Source organism: Seriola aureovittata, chromosome 11, assembly GCF_021018895.1.
Source record: "Seriola aureovittata isolate HTS-2021-v1 ecotype China chromosome 11, ASM2101889v1, whole genome shotgun sequence".
Lineage (NCBI taxonomy): Eukaryota > Metazoa > Chordata > Actinopteri > Carangiformes > Carangidae > Seriola > Seriola aureovittata.
Window position 1 is genome coordinate 5,781,738 of NC_079374.1, and position 19,167 is coordinate 5,800,904.

A 19,167-nucleotide genomic window follows, 5' to 3' on the forward strand; every position below is an offset into this window, starting at 1 on the left:
TAAACCACTAATTACGTTGCACATTTTTGTTGCTTCCCTTTAAGGGCACATTTGTTACACGGGGTAAAAATGACTCTTTTTTCCACTATGGTGCTCCACTTTTGACTTCATGTTGAAATAATAATGAAGGGAGTCAGGCAATGCCCGAGCTCCCACTATTTCAGTACTCCAACATGGATTTTCATGTTAGCATGATGTAAGAAAGCTTTCAGAACACCAAAGTCAAACGGGGACAGAACTAAAGAGAACGAGGGGTAGTGTTGGTATACATGATGAGAGAGCTGGTGCCATTAAAGGCACTGACTGGGCGAGTTGGATGAAAATTAGTTTGACGGAGTGAGCAAAGGTTAGGAAACGGCTTTAAGATCCATTTAGAAGTCCTGGAGGAACAATGTGGCTGTTGACTCGACAAAGTCTTATAAATGCCCAGCAAACCGCCGGTGATGGACGAGGCTCAGATGACCTTTAAAACCAAATTGTGTATTTCAGTAAACTTGCTTTTTGTCACTTATGCTTTTTCCTCTCTTACAGCAAATGTTCATCTAATGACATCCTGCACTGTATCATTTTTTTTTTTTATCATTAGCATTATAATAAGGCATCTAGTTGATTTCTCCCCTCAAGCGCTGCACTGTTTAATGAGCTATGAATGACACATATTGTACTAAAGGTAGCTGTCTATCATCATCTTCCTTCAGGGGGGTACACAGGACCACAACGTCTTGCTAATAGGAAGAATAGGGAGAGGAAATATTAAAAATGGTTATCTTCAGGGCGAGGTAGTCGATTCAATATTGTTATCAAAACAGGTCACATGAAGATTCGCTGCTTTCTGCCATCTGGCAAATGGTTCTGTGAATGAAGTATCACCCCCGGTGTCAATTAGCACCATATATAATTGTATTCTGAATAAATTTAGCAACATCAACAGCAGGGAATGTGAAAATAACAACAGTGGGCAAATAATAGCATAGGAATGAAAATTTACATACAATGTCCGTTTACTGTAGGCAGGGTCTTGTGAAAACAAAGCTGAAGCAGCACCATAAATGCCACATCTCCCCACATTTTCTACTGTTGCTCAGTATTGGAGGAGAAAAAACTTTCACACCTCAGCCTTATCTGGCCAAAATCCCCTGAAATATGTTTTGTTTGGTCTTCTTCATATCGCTCTTCGCCCTTCCTTGCACCCCAGTCTCTGCCTGTCCCGCTCTTCAGTATCTCTCCTCTCCTAACTTTCGATTTTCGCTGTGGGTGACTCGCTGAGGGTGATAGTTTGAGAGAAGCTCAGTGGAGCACAACTTTCCCTCTATCCCTCCTGTCCTTTCATTCCTCCACCACTCCGTCCTCCCCTCCCCGTCCTCCCACTTGACTGAATTCAGATAGAGGGGTCCGCAGGTTACGGGCATTGTTGAGAAAGAGCCTGGGGAGACCGGGGACTGAGCAACCACAGGAGGAATGGCGCAGGGGCCAGGAGGCTAATAGCCTCTCAGTCAGCGACCGGTAAAGATGTCTGTCTGCCTCTCACAAAACCAATGGCGAAGCAAAATCCAAAACTATTGACAATTTGTCAGAGTCCCCTTATAAGGCTGACAGAAATGTGGGCGGTATTGTCAAAGGTAGGAGTAATAGCAGCAGAGCTGTTCAGACATGGCATCTGTTAAAATGCCAGCCTCATTCGTCTGTTGACTAGTTTTTCGGTATCTGTTACATTAATGTTCAGCAATGGTTTCATTCAAACATGGCAGAAGTGTTAGTGAAAGTGCCTCAAACTTCATGTGATATTTGGAGAGCAGTGGAACCGCCGGAGAACAGCGGTGAGATGGAAAATATTGATGCCAGTGATGAGGAGCGGCCTCAGTTCTCTTACAATCTGCATCAGTGATGGATTTTTGAAACTTATTTTTTGCATCTGTGACTTAATTAATGACCAACATGAGGGCAAATGACATTTTCCTACGATCTTTACCTCTAAGCAAACCTATAGATTAAGCTCTGCACAAGGCAAACTGTTGCCGAAATGTCAGCTTGTGGAATAAAGTCTAAGCTGCATATACATCATCCTAAAGTGCTGCTGCTTTCTTTTTCAGTTACTATAATCTTGTCAACCATTCAAATACTACATTAAAGTTGCAAGTCTCAGCTTTGATTTGAGATAGATCACTGTAGAAAGAACTGTGTGGGAGATATAGACCTTTTAAAACATAGTACCTGAAGTTTAGGGGTTCAAAAGTGATTGGACAGATGCACATGAAGTCAAAAATCATTATATTTTATATTTTGCAGGAAAATCCTTTGCAGCCACCTTCAGTTCTGGTCTTCATCAGGTTGCTTGCAGCTCAATTAAACTGAGATCAGGTGACTGATTCGGCCAGTAGCACATGTTCCACTTCTTCCACTTCCTGAAAAGCTCTTCAGTTGCTTCGGCTGTGTGTTCAGGACTGTGGTCCTGCTGAGTTATGAAATGTCGTCCAATGAGTTTGATGCGTTTGGCTGAATCTGAGCTCACACAATGCTCCTGTACACACCTGCGTTCATCCTGTTGCTTCCATCGGCAGTGAAATCATCGATAAATATAAATATAAGTGGCAGCCACACTTGCCCGAGCCATGACAGATCCACCACCATGTTTGACAGATGAGGTGTTGCCTTTGGGACATAAGACTTGCGCTCCTTGGTCGACCAGCTTGTTTGCTATTTTACTTTTCTCTTTTAGAATGTACTCACACCAAGAACCTTTGATATCTCTGAAAAGTATTTGTTTTTTGCTTTTGACCCTCTTTATTATCTTTTTCACTTGCATGTTCACCTCTTTACTCCTGATATTGACAGACAACTCCGCCACACTAAATAGCACCTCTCAACTCTCAATCAACTCTGAGCCACATGTGCATGAACCAACGTTGAAACACCACACAGCTGCACAGGAAACATTTAACAGCCAGTGTCCACTTATTTTTGGAGCCCTGAACTTTGGGTACTATGTGTTAAACAGTCTATACACACAGTTCTTTCTATATCGATGCAAACCTATTTAAATTAAAGCTGAGACTTGGCACTTTAATATAGTATCCATCATTTTATTTCAAACTGAATTTGCTGAAGCTCAGAGCCTGAGGAACAAAGGATTGGACTGCATTTAACTTCTATTTGCTCACACTGTGTATGTAAAGCTCTTCTGTGGAAATATTCACACTTTATCAAGTTTGTACGAGTGAAAGTTGAAAATTTAGTGAGACGTGTGATCTGATGATTATTGTTGTTTTCTGAAATTTTAATCTTTGAAAGTTTCAATCTATGAGGGGAAATAAACAAAAACACATTTTTATGGACTGACAAATTCAAACTGGCTCATTCACGGTGCTTGTGAAACTGATTTCATTTTCTTTGTGTGTAAGATAATTAAACAAATTTCTTACCTCACTTTTAAGAGGTAACATGATGTGCATTTTGCCCTTTGTTTTTTGCATGGTTTTCACTTTGCTGCTCATGCTGACATGACGCAGTTGGATTCAGAATTGAGCTGTGTTGGACCTGTTACCAGGTGGGACCCAGCGAGTCTGCAGTCTTTACTTCACCAATTGAGATGTAAAATTACCAATGCATTTGCACGTCTGAAATCTGTAGTGTCCAGTGGGACAGGAGAGGGAGCACGATCACAGAAAAACAAAGAGAGCAATTTTCCCACTGCCTGTCCACTTTTCAGTTAAAGTGCCAATAAAGCCTTTAAATGTTTGCTATTCTCTGATCCTCTTTGGTATCCCTCGGGCCTGCATCAGATATCCTGACATGCTATCAGTGGGTGAGAGACTCGCCCCAGCAGCATGCTAAACTCGGCTCCATTCAGCTGTCTGATTGATGGCTGCAAACACACCACAGCTCTGATAGCACAGCTCCAATTAGGCCCATCACTGTAATCATGAATGAGACGGGAAACAGAGACAGAGGTGGTAAAAGTAAGAGGAGAATATCAAATAAAGAATAAGATCAGAAATTCATGGCAAATATTTTTTTTCTTTTAAGTGAACAGTTATGTCTTAAAGGGGCATCACTCTCATGATACTCAAGAGCCCTTCAAATGGCGACATGGCGGCTAAACGACAGCACCATTACCCAAACGATGAAAGAGATAGAGGGACTCATACAAAGTGCGCAATACATTTCTCTGCCTATTATGGAGCAAAGAAAGAGCAGTCTGAGAAAGAGCAAATGATGGAGGGAGAGATTCGGAGAGGAAGGTGAAAAAGAGAAAGCAGCAAAGTGAAGAGAATGAATGAGAAAGGGAGGGAGATTAGGTAGGTAGAGAGAAGAATGCAGGCAGGGGATAAGAGAGGGCATAAAAACCAAATGGGACAGGGGAAGACAAGATTTGCAAGGTACTGAACAGGAAATGAGCAATGACACTGGTTGTTTCTGTTCTCTTCAGAGAGGAACATTGCACTGATTTTTTGCAGAGCAGATGACACACACTGTTTAGCCATCAGACAACTGGGGAGGCAGTGAAACCTGAGCCAGAGGTCTGATTTTCAGCCACTACTTTCTTATACATACACACTCATAAAAAAAACCCTTGTTGCCATGATGGATATTGTTGCACTGGGTGTTATAAAGGTGCAGAATTTATCTACTTCTCTTACAAACAGGGCTGACCCTTTACACACACTCCAAAAACCAGATCTCTGGGCCTTATAACATAATGCACAGCTGACTCCATAAATTCCAAAAACAGACTCCGTATCTAGATTCAGAGCGTTCCAGTTGCTGCCCTCATGCCATGCTCTTATCAGGCCTACAGTCTTACGCTGTGAGCCAGTATCATCCATCTAAATCACAAGCTGGCGGCTTGTACAGTGTGTGTGCCTGTGGGTGGAGGATACGTGATTCCAATGCTCTATTCCTGCACTGATCTGTGGCGTGTCTGACGTAAAACACTGGCACGTCCTCTGGAGCAGCACACATACAGGTACAAACATTCAGCTGACAGTTATTCACGGTGTGTTTTTTGGAAAAATAAAATGCTGTCGAGGCTGATGGAGAGGTTTGATGCCCGACGCGGCGCATGTTTGTCTAGACTGTCTCCTATCACCCACCCATCACTGCTGTCAACTACAGTGTTTGCATCGCATCACATCTTCAGGCGGTGTGTCTCTGATGTTTGTTTTTTTTCTACAGTGTGGGTGAAAAATCATATGTGTGCAGAGTGACTTTCCAAATCAGTAATTTAGAATTTGTAATCTGCAGCAGGCAGCTGTTTTCAGTGAAAGAGTTCTGAAAACCACAGACAGACACAGTTAGCACCTAGCTGGTGAACTGAGTGGAGCATTTAGCAGCTGAAGAGCCGGATATTTCCCTCAGGAGTCTGAGAACAAAAACAGAGCTGAAATACTGCTAGAATACTGCTTAGATTTACACCCAATGAATGGTAATGTTGCTCTGTATCTGGTGGATCTGTATAAGTATCCATTTGCTAACAAGTTTGACACATCATCAAAGGTAATGGTACGTCCATGTGGTGTACACAACTTGTTTCCAATCCCCCCAAGTGTCGAAAAGAAATCAGCTGTAAACAATCAAAGTGCTCACCATCATATCTGAAAGAACTAGTCTACAAATAAAAAAAAAAAAGAAGTTGAAAGAAAATTTTCCATTAATACCGTTAGGGATGTCACAAGAACCGATACTTCAGGACCAAGTCGATGCCAAAATTCAGAATGTGACGGTACAACATCCACAGTCCGCAGATGTTGAGGGTGGGAAGCTACAAGTGCCTTAGTCTGACATTAAACTTGTACGGAAGCAATGCCAATGAAAAGACAGGCATCCGCATCTGAGTGAGTTTCAGTTGTTAACTTTACATCAACAACACGTCGTCAAAATGTTCATGTCCTGAAATGTTACCGAACTGCAACAGCTGGAGTCTGTTGTAGCAAAGCTCATTGCTTTGAATTTCATTGGTACTGGTACTGAATACCAGATTCCAAAGGTTCAGGATTAGTTGTCTGTCTACAAAACCAAAAACAGTGGGTGTGCTAGTGATGTATCAGTAAATTTGTCCCGACATTTGACAAATTCAGGTTAGTTTGAATTGCTTAAAGCTTAAAAGAGAATAGAGCCCGGCTTTAAAGCAGATAGCATGCTCTCTTGGACAGCTGATCCCTTCATCCAGCTCAGACACACGCTGCAAGGATTAAATCTCACTGCATCACACACACAGACACTACCTGCCAAACAAAAACCTACTTAGCTAGCTGGTCAAATGTAAAAACACAAAACAAATACAATGACTTGTCATTATAGGAACATGCACTTAAAGCATGTATTGATGGTTACAAGCTCCTGCATGCCCATAGTAAAATCTTCTCAGCTAGCTCCCGGGTCTCCTCCAGGTGACTGAGGTAGCGCTTCAACAAGCTGCTATAAAACGCTCATCAATCACAGAAGCTAATCTCAGGTTCTCGCTGACACTTTCATTGTGCAGGCCTTTTTCTATACGGCTGCCTCCACATAATGCCCTGCTCCGCCTGCTTTGACAGGCCAACGGCCCTGCAGCTCCCTGCCATGAGAGCCATTCTCAAGTGGCATGCCTTTGAAGTGAAGCACCGGTGGAGCTCGGGCTAATCTGGACATCTGCAGGGTAAAGCAGGGCAGAGGCAAAGACTAAAGGTGACCTCAGCCCAGCTTTGTGGGGAATGAAAATAGCCATTTCACGGGTTTTGTGAATTGAAACTCCAATAAAAAGCTCTTTATGTCCATCTTCAGTTCCATTAGCCAGAGTTCAAACCAAAAACATGGGTGAACAGAGACCTGGAGAACATTACTGCCATCCAAACAAAAAAAGGAAAAAAAAAAAAAACGGGATAACCAAAAATACTTGAGGAAATGTCTCCAATATGGTTTGGAGGGGGTAGAGTATATTTCTAATCACAACAAAATCCTCTGGCCACCTCTTCAATTTTTGTGTGTCTGTCCTCGATCCCCACCAGCAATTTTTTTCGGTCCTCCAATCTTAGTCGCCCACTCTAGGCAGAGGGAACACAAACAGCCCTATTCAAAAATAAACACAGCAATTTTGTGCGTGTTTACCTTTCATTCTGCCATATCTATCTGTGATTCTGTGCCCCAAACTGTTCTGTTCCATTTCACGCCGTGAGGAAGACCTTGTTTCTTGGCCCACTGTACAGATGAATGGGCTAGATAGTGAGCGCCATTATTCTACACAATCATTTCTATCTTGTCCCCTCTTGCTTTTTGTTGTTCTTTTATAGCTGCATGCTGACCTGCCTGAATGCCAAATTGTGAGGTATTATTGCAGCTGGCACAAACGTATGTTTATGACAACAGCTTATTTTGTTGCTGGGAAAAATGGCATGTATAGAGTATGTTCCTATGCATAGAAAACATGTGATCGGTACTCAGCACTGCAAGGTATGATTATACAAAGAACTGTATCCCTTATGATACATGATAGCAATCATTTGCAGCACTGAACCTCTGACAAAACATGAAGCCCACACAGACTATTTCATTGTTAAGAGGCGATAGGAGAGATCGTAATCCATGAAAGCAATCAGGCTTTAAGGTCGATCCCATTCTCACTAATTCTTAAAATTTCATGTGTCAGAATGTAATGATGAATGCATTCTTTGGCTTATTTTGTAAGTAACTTCTGATTTTACATCGAAGAACCTTGTGGTTATTTACCATTGAAAGACTACTGAAAAGTTTGAGATGTTAAAATCAGCTCCAGTATTTTTTCATTTAAGTGAGTATGGTCATGTGGACACCTCAACATTGAAAGATAATTCAAATTACAACTCAGGTCTTATTTCTGTAGTTTTGGCCATCACTCCAATCAGTTATAATAACACTTATCAAATTACTGTAGTTGTTTATAGCAATGTCGCCAAGTTCCCTGAGGGGTAGAGTCCCACAGAAAATTATACCCATGTTGACTGATACGAGACATGATATGAGAAAGCCAGTTCCTGTAACTGGGTCAGTAATATAGGAAACCTGCTTAATTTAGATTTTTTTTTTAGCAGAGTTAAGGAGCTATTTACTGCTTTATTTATGTATTTATTAATTCATTTAAGTTTTGCTATTGCTACACAGCCATCACATTAACAGCTGTTTACTTACTTGTCCAGTAAAGAGCTTGTTGTGTTTACATTACAAGGGGTTATAATACGCCTTTAAGCAGCACTACTTCTTCAGGGCAGACTGGACGCTACTGTGATGAGATTGAGCCGACTGGGCCAAAGCTACATGGTTAGCATGCTAAGTTCAGTAGAAGAAAAGAAGTGGTAGAAATAGAAGCAAAACAACAGGGTTGCTTTCCACCGCTTACAAATAGCTCCTGTAACCAGATTTCTAACTGGGTTTTTGCAAAAACGCATGTGCATGACAGACAGTAGCTCCTGGCCTGGTAGCAATGCAATGGGATGATTATATTATATTTTCTGAAATTCAGACACATGCTGTCAGGAAAAACTACACTCACTACAGAGCCTGTTCTCTCTCTTTTCTCTCAGTCCAAATGCCCTTGTAAAAAAAAAAAAAGTTAATAAATAAATCTGATAAATCTTAAAATAAGCCACCCATGGTTCAACAGCATAGAAGAAAAGACAGATGTCTAATTACTCTCGAGCTGTATGAAAATGAAAGTTTTAAAAGTAACCATAACCTGTTTTCTCCCACTGTTCATGTGATTGTTGTACATACAGCATTATCAAATGTTTATATAAAACATACATGATGTCTGACCTTGGATGGAAACCTTTGGATGTTCTTTCTTTGTGCACTCTGGTTGGGTCAGCGGGTCAAACAACGGCGGGGTCGGGGTTGTCGGGACTGACTTCTGTGTGAAAACAGCCGGGAGGAGGAGGAGCAGGAAGAGGCCAGCCATAGACGAAGGTGTGGAGTCCTGCGAGGACGCTGTCATGGTGATGACCTCTCCTCTAACTGCCAAGGTGGGCCTCTAGGATACAGCTGGAGAAGAGAGGAGATGACTTCAGCACCTCAATACAACATTTTTACATCTGGCTTCAAAGAAAAGGAGCTCTCTCTGAGTCACTTCAAAATCATTTCTTCTCTCAAACTTTCAATTCCTGAGGGCTTCCGGCTCCAAATCCAGCATGGAAGAACAGAAAGAGAATGAAAAAGTAATGCAAAGGTATAAAATTTTGGTTAAAGGACATAAACGTGGGATGAAAGCAAGGATGTTAGGTAACTAGTGGGTGGCTGGAAAGACGAGATATAAAGCTGAGTAAACTAAAATACAGAAAAAAAAGAAGAGAGAAATAGAGAGTGTGAAGGACACAGAGTGTAAAAGCTGCACAAAAAACTCTTACGCTTCAGCAATGAGAGCATCTGAAAGAAGTGCCTCCCCTCTAACCTTCAGATAATTATTTAAAATGTGCAATTAAACTTCGGAAGTTTTAATAGCTGATTAAAATTGGAAAATTGAAAGCAATAGTGGACTGTTCAATGAGGCGTTAGCCTCCACAGGTCAATGAAGCAGAAATGAGTTACCTTAAAATTTGTGGCTCTTAAAAGATGTGCTGTAAAAATGTTTGCACAACCATATATTCTGATTCCTGTGCCCCCAAAAAACATTGTTACAGCACATGTGATTCACATCAACACATGAATAATATCCCGTTATTGTCTGACCTCCACATTCTCGCATTATGCAAGTAGCTCCAGCCGGCAGAAAGAAAGACACACACACTAGTGTTCCGACACAAAACACACATGCACTCGTTCTGAGTAAATGTAATCTCCTCCAGTCATAACATATGAGTCCACAGTGCTGAGCTGAAACCAGCAGTTCATCATCTCCCGCCCTGCACTCCTTATGATGTTAGCTTAGCGAGGTGTAATATCATTAAAGTAGATTAAAAACCGAGAGCATCAACTTTCTGCAGCACTTTGGCTGGGTTACATCTCTCTGTAGTGTTTTCCTTGCTAATGCTTCAATCAATAACAAATTATTAGCTTGGTTGAGTTGCAAATCAACCATATTGCCCTGCAATCAATTATCCCTCTCACTACAGCTGGTAACTAATTAGGCAAATGCACACAGTGCCTATGTTTGTCATTACAATACAGTGGAGTCAACAGGACTCAAGCTATTGCCGACAAACATAATGTTGATGAAACAGGTGGAAATATTCAATGTACACAGCTCTAGGAGACTGAGCCGGGCTGGATGACTCGCAGGGTTCAGAGCTCACTGTAAGGATATACAGGCACCGGAAACAGCACTGTATTTGTGTTGCCACAGAAACGTGAGAGGATGAAATACAATCCAGGAAGTCAAATTTTAGTGATGCATCAATCAGTTTCAGGTTTCATGCTGCCTCCTCATCGTACCCAGGCTTCTGACTTTGTCTTTCATATTTTCAGATTGTTGGTAAGAAGTCTAAAGCCATTTCATATCATAACATGTTAGACAAGACCTTTTTAGAGGCAACATCAGGTCACCTCCACAATAATACAGATTTATCGTATTTGAAAATGATGTTTGTATCAACAAAACTTCAATCATGCTCATACTTTCATATTATTTTCCGCTTTTCCATCCAGACTGAAAATGTCACACAAGTAGAAAAAAAAGTGAAATCCCCTCCACAGTGTACATGTGGGCCTCTCGAGCCAGCAGCTTTATTCCACTCATGCAGACACATCTCTGATTTTCAAAGAGTTGTTTACAGAGCAAGCATGAATGTTGAAGTGTGTCATCACGTCGAGACCCTCAAAAATAAATCATGCCATGCTGAGGTCTGTATCGTCTCATTCTTCTAGCTTGTCTCTCCCCCTCCCTACTTTTTATGTGTACGCTGTCAGCGTCATAGCTAAGCATTTGATCCACTCTTGTTACCTTCACCTCGGACTTGATGACTGAACTTGTCTCCCATTCGCAGACTGTAATCCTGCCCAACAACCAAGTAAACTACCTTTTAGCTCTAATTGCCATTTGCTGCCTGTCTGCACTTGGGTTCTGTTACCTGTTACCAAATCATTGGCAGGATGACATTACAGTGTGATCGCTGAGATCACATGACACTAAAATGTCTCCCTTTTCTCTGTCTACACAACAAAGTGGGACTGGAAGGATTTTTATGCTTGGAGGATCAGACTCATAGAGGTCAAAAAAGTTTCCATTAGCTGGACAAAGATGAAACTACACTTGAATGGAGATGACATGAGTCCAGCTTTTGACCCTGTAGATCATAGTATCCTCATTAGACATAGAGACAGTCAGTGTTAACCTCTGAGGGCCACACTACTCTCTTTATATTTGAATGATGGGAAATGGCCTCTTCACTTTATGACATGTGGTGACCCTCAAGGTTCAATCCTTGGTCCTTTGTAGTATTAATTGTATATAATAGCTCTGAATCACATTATCAAAGGCACAGCATTACAAATGAATGGGCTGATGACACATGTTTAATTCACCTTTATATAATTATATTCATAATAGTCATACAGTATCTGAATCATTGAGAGTGTCATTTCATGAGAAAGAGCAGTGCCAGTTTTTTTTTTTTGCAGTAGTATTTTCAAAGTAGAAAAACAAGGTATTTTCCCGTTTAATTCAGAGGTCTTTTCTTTTTTTTAGTCTTCTTATTCAAGTGAAATGAATAAGATTGAATCTGCACAGCTGATTAGCTGATGTTAAAGGCAGGGCATCTCACAAATCCTTACAATTTATTTCTATCGAAACCAAATGTCTTGTCAGAATTTTCAATGTACATGTTTTTAATTATATTTAACTTTCCTTTTGGCTTTCTGATTTATGTTTGGCTCTTGTCTTGATTTCGAGTAACATGCTAAAAAACTCTTCAGTCGTGTTTTTTTTTCCTAATTAAATAGCACTGATACCTGCTTCAACTAAAGTGAAGCAGAGCAACTTCTGTCGTTCTGAATGTTGTAGCAAGGCTTTTAATTAAAACTAAAAGTCGGACCATATGTTTCCCAATTTTAGCGTATCCTGATTGGTTGTCTGTTTGTTTCAAAACTGATATGAAGACTTTGCTGGTTACCCTTGAGGCTTTGCATGGACAGGTGCGTGGTTATCTCCTAAACTCTTACTTTCCTTTTTCCTCACCTTCTGTTTTTTGGCTCAACCAGTCTATTTATTTATAAAAAAAAAAAATTAAGGCACTTTATCACATTGATGTAAAACATCCTGTAAGTCCAGTATGGCCATTAACAGTATAGTATAACCACAGATATTAGAGAGAGAGCTACCTCAGTATAAAGGGTATGATATTCCTTCAGCAGACTATACATTCATTTTCATTTTTCTGACATTCACTTTTATTAGATACCTGACAGCAGAGAGTGACATGAAACATGAGGAGAGAGACAATGCAGGATGATATATGATTAAGGTTCCTGGGTGAAATCAAACCCAGAACATTATGCTTACAGGGCATATGTTTTACCAACTAGAATCCCTCATTCCTTTATTTCTATTATCTGCAGAAGCAGTTTTGGCAGGTGCTTAATTCACACTAAACCACTGAATCCTGAAAGTCAAAGGCTGACTCTACAAATCCTCTCATTAGTCTAAAAGCTGGACTGAGAGCAGAAAGGGCAGGAGATCATGACAGATGACCAGGACTCTGCTGTAAGTTCAGACTTTGGTGGGTGAGTTATCTTGGCACAGACACACAGAGGGAACCGTACTGTCAGCAGCAGGATGAGGTGGGCACGCAGATGTCAAAAATTTCTGTAGAAAGTCATGTCACACACTCAAGCAGACCGAGATGTGCACGCACACGCACGCACGCACGCACGCACGCACACACGCACACACACAGTCTCAGCTCTGAAAGCTGGAAAATCCAGCCATGGACAGCTGGTCACACTCCATATTGGGTCACAGCAAGTGGGCAGAACTGACGTACGCTGTGTGCCAACATTCACGCCCAAGTGTGTGTGTGTGTGTGGACTTTTATGCGAGCGTGTGTGCTTCCAAACATGACTCTTTAAGGCCACTCCAAAGAGGCCTGATAGAGTCCATCCAATTTCCTTTCCTGCTGTGTTTGGGTTTAGCAAGAGTTTGTCAGCAAGTAACCAAGACGATCTATAACTTTGAGGAAACTGTCCCTACAAACACTGACGCACACGCACATGTGCAGAGTCGCTGAACCACTGTTCAGTCAGTCAGACATCCTGCTGGATACAATGAGTTGATTTAAGGTGCAGTACATGCTGAGGATTTACAAGGTACTTTTGTAAATTGGACTAATAGATGACCAGGCACGTCTCTTTGTCAATAACTCTGTGACCAGTGAGGAGAGAGATTCACCGCCTGACTGCTGTGACAACTGTGTTTGCAAAGGAGGAAGAAAATGTTCAGTCCTTTAAAAAGCAACACCATCCCTATGTGGAAACACTGCAGTTAAAAGTCCTGCACACAGTAGTACTCCGTCATAAGTGTGCTCAAGTATTGCAAGTATTCATTGTGAAAAATCTCCAGTCTCTGTACATACTTGAGGCGTGTGTGATTAGGGTGTTGGAGCTTGCTACAGAGCCACAGACTTTGAGCAACCCACATTAATCTTCTACCCATCTGAGTGAAATAATATTCCAGGTTGAAACTCTGTTCCTTATCCAGGTCGCCAGTGAGCTGCTATCTTTGCTTTCATTCAGAAACAGAAGCACTACTTGGGGAACTTTTTTTATCCAGATGGTTAGAAGAGTCTCTTTGGGGATTCTGAAACTACCCTCAGTTACTCAATTACATAATGTGCCACCACCTAAAAATTGTAATGAAATATAACACGAGTAAATGGCTCTCGCCTCTGGCTGTGTACTCTGACAATTTACAGTAGGCACATAAATTGACCTAAGCATCCAAAGCTAGAGGCAGTGTATTTCCTGTTAAGGTACACTGCATTAATATTTCACCGGGATGCTCCAGCATGGTGCAGCATGTTGTAAACAACCCAAAGCAGTAGGTACAACACCTCAGTTTTTTTTCCTCCCAGTGGCCTACAGTAAAAAAGACTACATTGCCTTGGTGCTAAGATAATTTTGGAAAAGCTCAACCCAGATAAACATGGTAAGCCCTCCTCTTTAAAAAGATCATTTCTACTCTTTATCCAGATGGCAGTCAGTAAATCTCAACCTTTCCTTAGCACAGGCTCACGTAAGTCCCTGCCAATGCCAGCATGTATCTATGGCAACAGAGCGGCAAGTTGGTAGTCAAGCAGCGGGAACCAGGTTGAGTGTATTTCGGCACAGACCTCAACAGTCTCCCGGGAGGAGCTGGATGGCGGACTGCCCGCTGACGCAACACAGAGTGAGGAAGTAAAGTGCTTAGGACAATGGAAAGCTTGAAGTCACAAAATGAGTTAAACTGAGGCGATAACAGTGTGTGCATGTGTTTTACATTTAGCTGCAGTGACTCGCTCGTCATTTCTAAAAAGAAAAAGGTGCCTTGGCTCCAGATACTGTTCAACTAGAGAAAAGATTCAGGGAAAAGTGCTGGGGAGGGGGCCATAACTCCTGCGATTGTCAGACTACATCACATTTCTCCATGCTGCAGGACCTGTGGTGATCCTCCTCGTACCAGGTGTAAAAGCCTCACCTTATCTCATTTTTAACTCCCCCCTCCCTTGGCTTGTCACTACTTATTCGCTTTGCTCTCTGCCCCCCGTCGTTTCTTTCCTCCATCACTCTGAACTCAGTTACGGACCAGGAGTTTCCACAGCTCATTGCATCTTTGGTGGCCGTTTGCCTCTTCATTTCAACTTAGTCTGCGACCGGAGTGCCTCTAATTACAAGTCAATGCTAACTCCCTCAGCACAATCTCATCTGAATCTATTACGACACTGATTAAGTTGCCTCTGGTCCACTGGGAGCCAGTTGCCACCTGTATAAGAGAGCTGCCTATTTTATGCAATTTTGGAGCAGGATGAGGAAGAGAGTCTGTGTTACAAGAAGCTGAAAAAAATAAAATCAATGTTTGTTGCTTTTAGAAAAATTTGTCATCACAGATAGATAGTAGACAGTAGATAAGGAATGTAATTGGTAATTTCTGCAAAGAAGCTCCCAGAGGGGGAGTCTTTTCCCTTTTTCTTTGATTCGTTAGAAGTGATTAGACATCATTGTTAAGCATCTTTTAGCAGGATTTCAAGTTAAGCCCCTCCAGAGCTTTAAGTGAATGAAAAATGTGTTGTTCCTACAGAGCCCGCTGCGATCCTCCCAACGCTCATCATTAGCTTTCATTGCACAGGAATACCAATCTCCTCAACCAAAAACTCGCAGGAATTCTCTCCATACACACAAAAATGAGTCAGAACAGGAGGAACTAACACCTGTTTCCTCAAGGAACCGCACACAAGATCAGTGCCACCAATTCTGAGTGTGAAGTGTTTCTGTTCACTTGAAGAAGTTCATGTAAAAAACATGTGCGGTACATGTGTCTCTGTTTAATCAAACCGACAAATCAAACCAACTTTACAACACTGTGATAAATGCAGACAACCGCACTACGGTTGCATATTGCCACCATATTCCCATCCCATTCAACTTCTCCCATTCTTACCCTCAGGGGGTTTGCTACAGCCAAAGCTACATTGACCATGTCTAATTCAATTCAATAGCTCAACCCCACCAATCTCTTTAATGCCTGCACTGCGATGGGGGGGTGGGCAGCGGCAACGGTGGGGCCTCATGAGAGTCTCAAGGGAACGGGGCCGAACATGCAGACAACACACTTGGGGGAAGGACACAGGAATGTGCGATGAAGATGGTTACAGGGTGAGATAGTAGATTCTTTCTCTTTCTCTTCTCGGAAAGAAAGGGTAGCGGCGGGGTCACGGCACGCATCTCTTGTTTTTGAGTCACTTCACCCATGCTTGAAAAAAGCAGGCACAACCAGAGAAAAGACCTTCTATAGGAATGAGGGAGGGTTGACCTCGGACTGGAGAAAACAGTGTGTGTGTGTGTGTGTGTGTGTGTGTCTTTGGGGGGAAACATTGAGTGACAGGGATGATGAGGTGGCGAGGACGGCAGCCACTGTCTGGATTATGTCCGATATCAAATCAGAAGCTGTGGTGGAATCAAGGCATTATGGTTCCTGAGGGAAGGTGGCGTGTGATCTCCTCACAGCTCGGGCTCTGTCACTGGAGACGTGACGTGAGAGGAGACAGCGACACGGGGAAGAGGGAGAGAGACAGACACCGCATGTGTGCGCATATTTTGTTCGTATGTTTGTGTCTACGTACATGTGTGTATCAGTGTGCAATCTGTGGGATTGTAGGAGGGATAAACAGGCTCAGTATAATACCTGACTGTCTGTACGCTTTTCTAGTGCATTATTTTTGTTCTTTCTCTGGGAATTGTTGTCTTTGTCCTCCTTCCGTTTTTTTTTTTTGTTTTTTTTTTGGGGGGGGGTTTAGAAAAGTTTTTAGAAATAGAATGTGCAGCTGAATCACAAAATAGTTTTCAGCTTGACAGTTCGTTCTTGACTTTTTAAACAGACAAAACAATCTCAACGATCTTCACTGAAGAGCCGGTTCTTCGCTTGCACCATAGTTTTCAACTATCACAGCAAGTTTGCCCCTTTGTCATGGAACTGTAGATGTGTTACGACTTACTGCTCCCTCATTCACTCATTCACTACTCCCTATATAATATGACACTCGAGTTTACTTCGTCATATTTTGGAAATGTTATTTTCTTTAAAATGCTAATTATCGCCTTGTAGAATCAGAGAGTAGAGCGGACAATATTTTTTTCATTCAATATTTTCTCTCTACAAAGCCAGGTAGGGATCAGAGCGAGAGGGTTGTAACATTTGTGCTCATAAATTAGTTATTTGCATCCTTAAATTAATAAAACTGTGTGCACTCATTAGTAATAGGTTCCATTAAATTAATAACTAATGCACTTGGTTTAATAAATCATTTCCTGAAATTACACAATTCCTTCTCTTAAGTTGGACTAATAAGTTGCTCTAGCAGTCAGAGGTGAAGTCAGAGGTTACTGATCAGTTAGAGGAAAGACCGTCGAGGTGTCCTCACACTCCTGAAGTCACAGTCAATCAATCATTGCTTATCTTGTTTTGAAATCAGTGTTTTTGCATAGCTCCAGCTGAACCGAACTGAATAGATGATCAAACAAATGTTGGCCTCTTGTAAAAGGGGATCTCAATTATATGCCACTAGGAGCAGTAACAATCAGGAGAAGAGTATGGGAGTGATTGGGTGAGGGTCTGATTGAGGGATACTGTGCTGATGCCAGAGAGATGCTACGAATGGTCGGTAAATGGCAAATCAGATAGTAGTATTATTATAAAGTTTGACTGACAGCCACTGCTGAGGGTGGGAGAGGTCCTGTATCCTTTTCTTTCTTGTCTTACACACACACACACCTATACTGTCACGTGTACAATTACATGTGTGATCCATGAGATACACCGGGAAATCCTGAGCCCCCCACACACACACACACACACACACACACCACACACACACACCACACACACACCACACACACACACACACACACACACACACACACACACACACACCTGTAACAGCCAGCCATTTTATACCCTTCCACATCCCCAGTCTGTAATAACACACTCTGTCTGGCCCTCAGAAACTCTATTATGATTTCACTTGGCACTGTCAACCACAGTCTCACACCTTCATTCACACACACAGAAACCATAATGTGATATTATTGACTGCATTTCTCTCTGTGTCTACCTGATACTGCTTCGCCGCGTGAACTGGCAGCCCCCAGGCCCATATTGATTCGAACTCACCCAACTAGTTCAGTGAAGCTCGGGGAGTAAGAGACTGTTCAATTTTGGCCACCAGTTTCACATTAGAAAGTTTCTATACTGACTGAGCACAGGTACATTATTGAGAGCGGGTTGCAGAAAGCCTCACTGGAGAAACAATCCCACAGCAGTTTCAAAGCACCAGGTAAATGCCAAAAGAGAAGCATCAATCGCGGCTGCACAGAACAGTTGTGAGTGTGGAATACAGAAAAGCAAGTTAAAAAGGGAATCTAATTACCATTGATAATATCTTAAGATGTTCACTGGAAGCAACCAACAGCCTCTAATACATTTTTCATTGTATTTGTTAATAGAAGCAGTTTCCAAGAAATGTGGTCCTCATTTTGCAATGTTGAACATGTGAACGGTTGCAGAATGTGAACGGTTGCAGCTATGAAATTATTATTTTCACTACTGATTCCTCTGTCAACTTGTGTTCCACAGGCAGAATTCAATAGCTATTATATCTACCTTCCATAAAAACATAGGAGCAGACATTTCTCTCAAACTTTCAGCACAGTTGATTATTATGAAATAAGTTTAGAAAACTGAAAACTTCGAAGAACCCAAGTTGATGTCTTAGAAATCCTTATGTTCTCCTTTCAAAAGTCTAAAACCAAGAGACAGAAACCCCAAAGATTGTCAGTGATGTAAAACAGTAATAGTGGTTTATTCTAACGTTTGAGAAGCTGGAAGCAGGAGTCACCTCATGATTTACAGGACAGGAAATAAAACAATACATGTATCCACTAGGGCTAAACAATTAATTGAACAATGATTATATACATGGATTGCCCCGGCCTAAAAATCATTCTCTCCAGACACAGTAAAAAATTACATCATCATCATTATATTTTTCAGTGGAAATTGAACTGACCACTCCATCTGAAATTGTGACTCATATTGCAATCACAATATCTGCCAAAATAATGTGATTTTTTTTGCATATCATTCCGCCTGAGTGACTGCTACACAAAATTATGTATTTTTTGGATATTTCTTTCCAATATTTATTTTCCACATAAATTTAACAGAACATATTAATGTATTCAGCACATTTAGTATTCAGTCAGAAAATACTGAAATGGCCTTTTCTTTGTCATTTAGCAGAGCAATGTGTCTGAGTCGTGAGGTCAGAGGGACAGTGTCCAGATGATGGGCTATTAGGGACAAAAAAAAAAAAGCCAGAGACATGAGTAACCACTCAAACAAAAGGTCTGTCCAACACATTTCTGGCATGACACAGCCACAAAGGAGGGACGTCCGCGGCTCTGAGTGGAGGCTGTTAATTGGAGAGCCAAAGGTCACAAAGAAAAGGCAGTGGGGCTGCGGGGCAGTGCGAGCTTTTATCC

The 19,167-nt window shown here is 41.7% G+C and overlaps 1 protein-coding gene across 6 annotated transcripts in view; it reads right to left on the bottom strand.

Moving 5' to 3' along the window:
- Positions 1–19,167, bottom strand: part of sema5ba (sema domain, seven thrombospondin repeats (type 1 and type 1-like), transmembrane domain (TM) and short cytoplasmic domain, (semaphorin) 5Ba) — a 174,211-nt gene that overhangs the window by 95,920 nt on the left and 59,124 nt on the right. For all 6 annotated transcript variants that reach the window (XM_056388964.1, XM_056388965.1, XM_056388963.1 and 3 more), the window contains one exon: positions 8,764–8,988. In XM_056388964.1, the coding sequence (XP_056244939.1) occupies positions 8,764–8,941 (178 nt within the window). In that variant the 5' untranslated portion in view covers positions 8,942–8,988. The remainder of the gene's footprint in view (positions 1–8,763; positions 8,989–19,167) is intronic.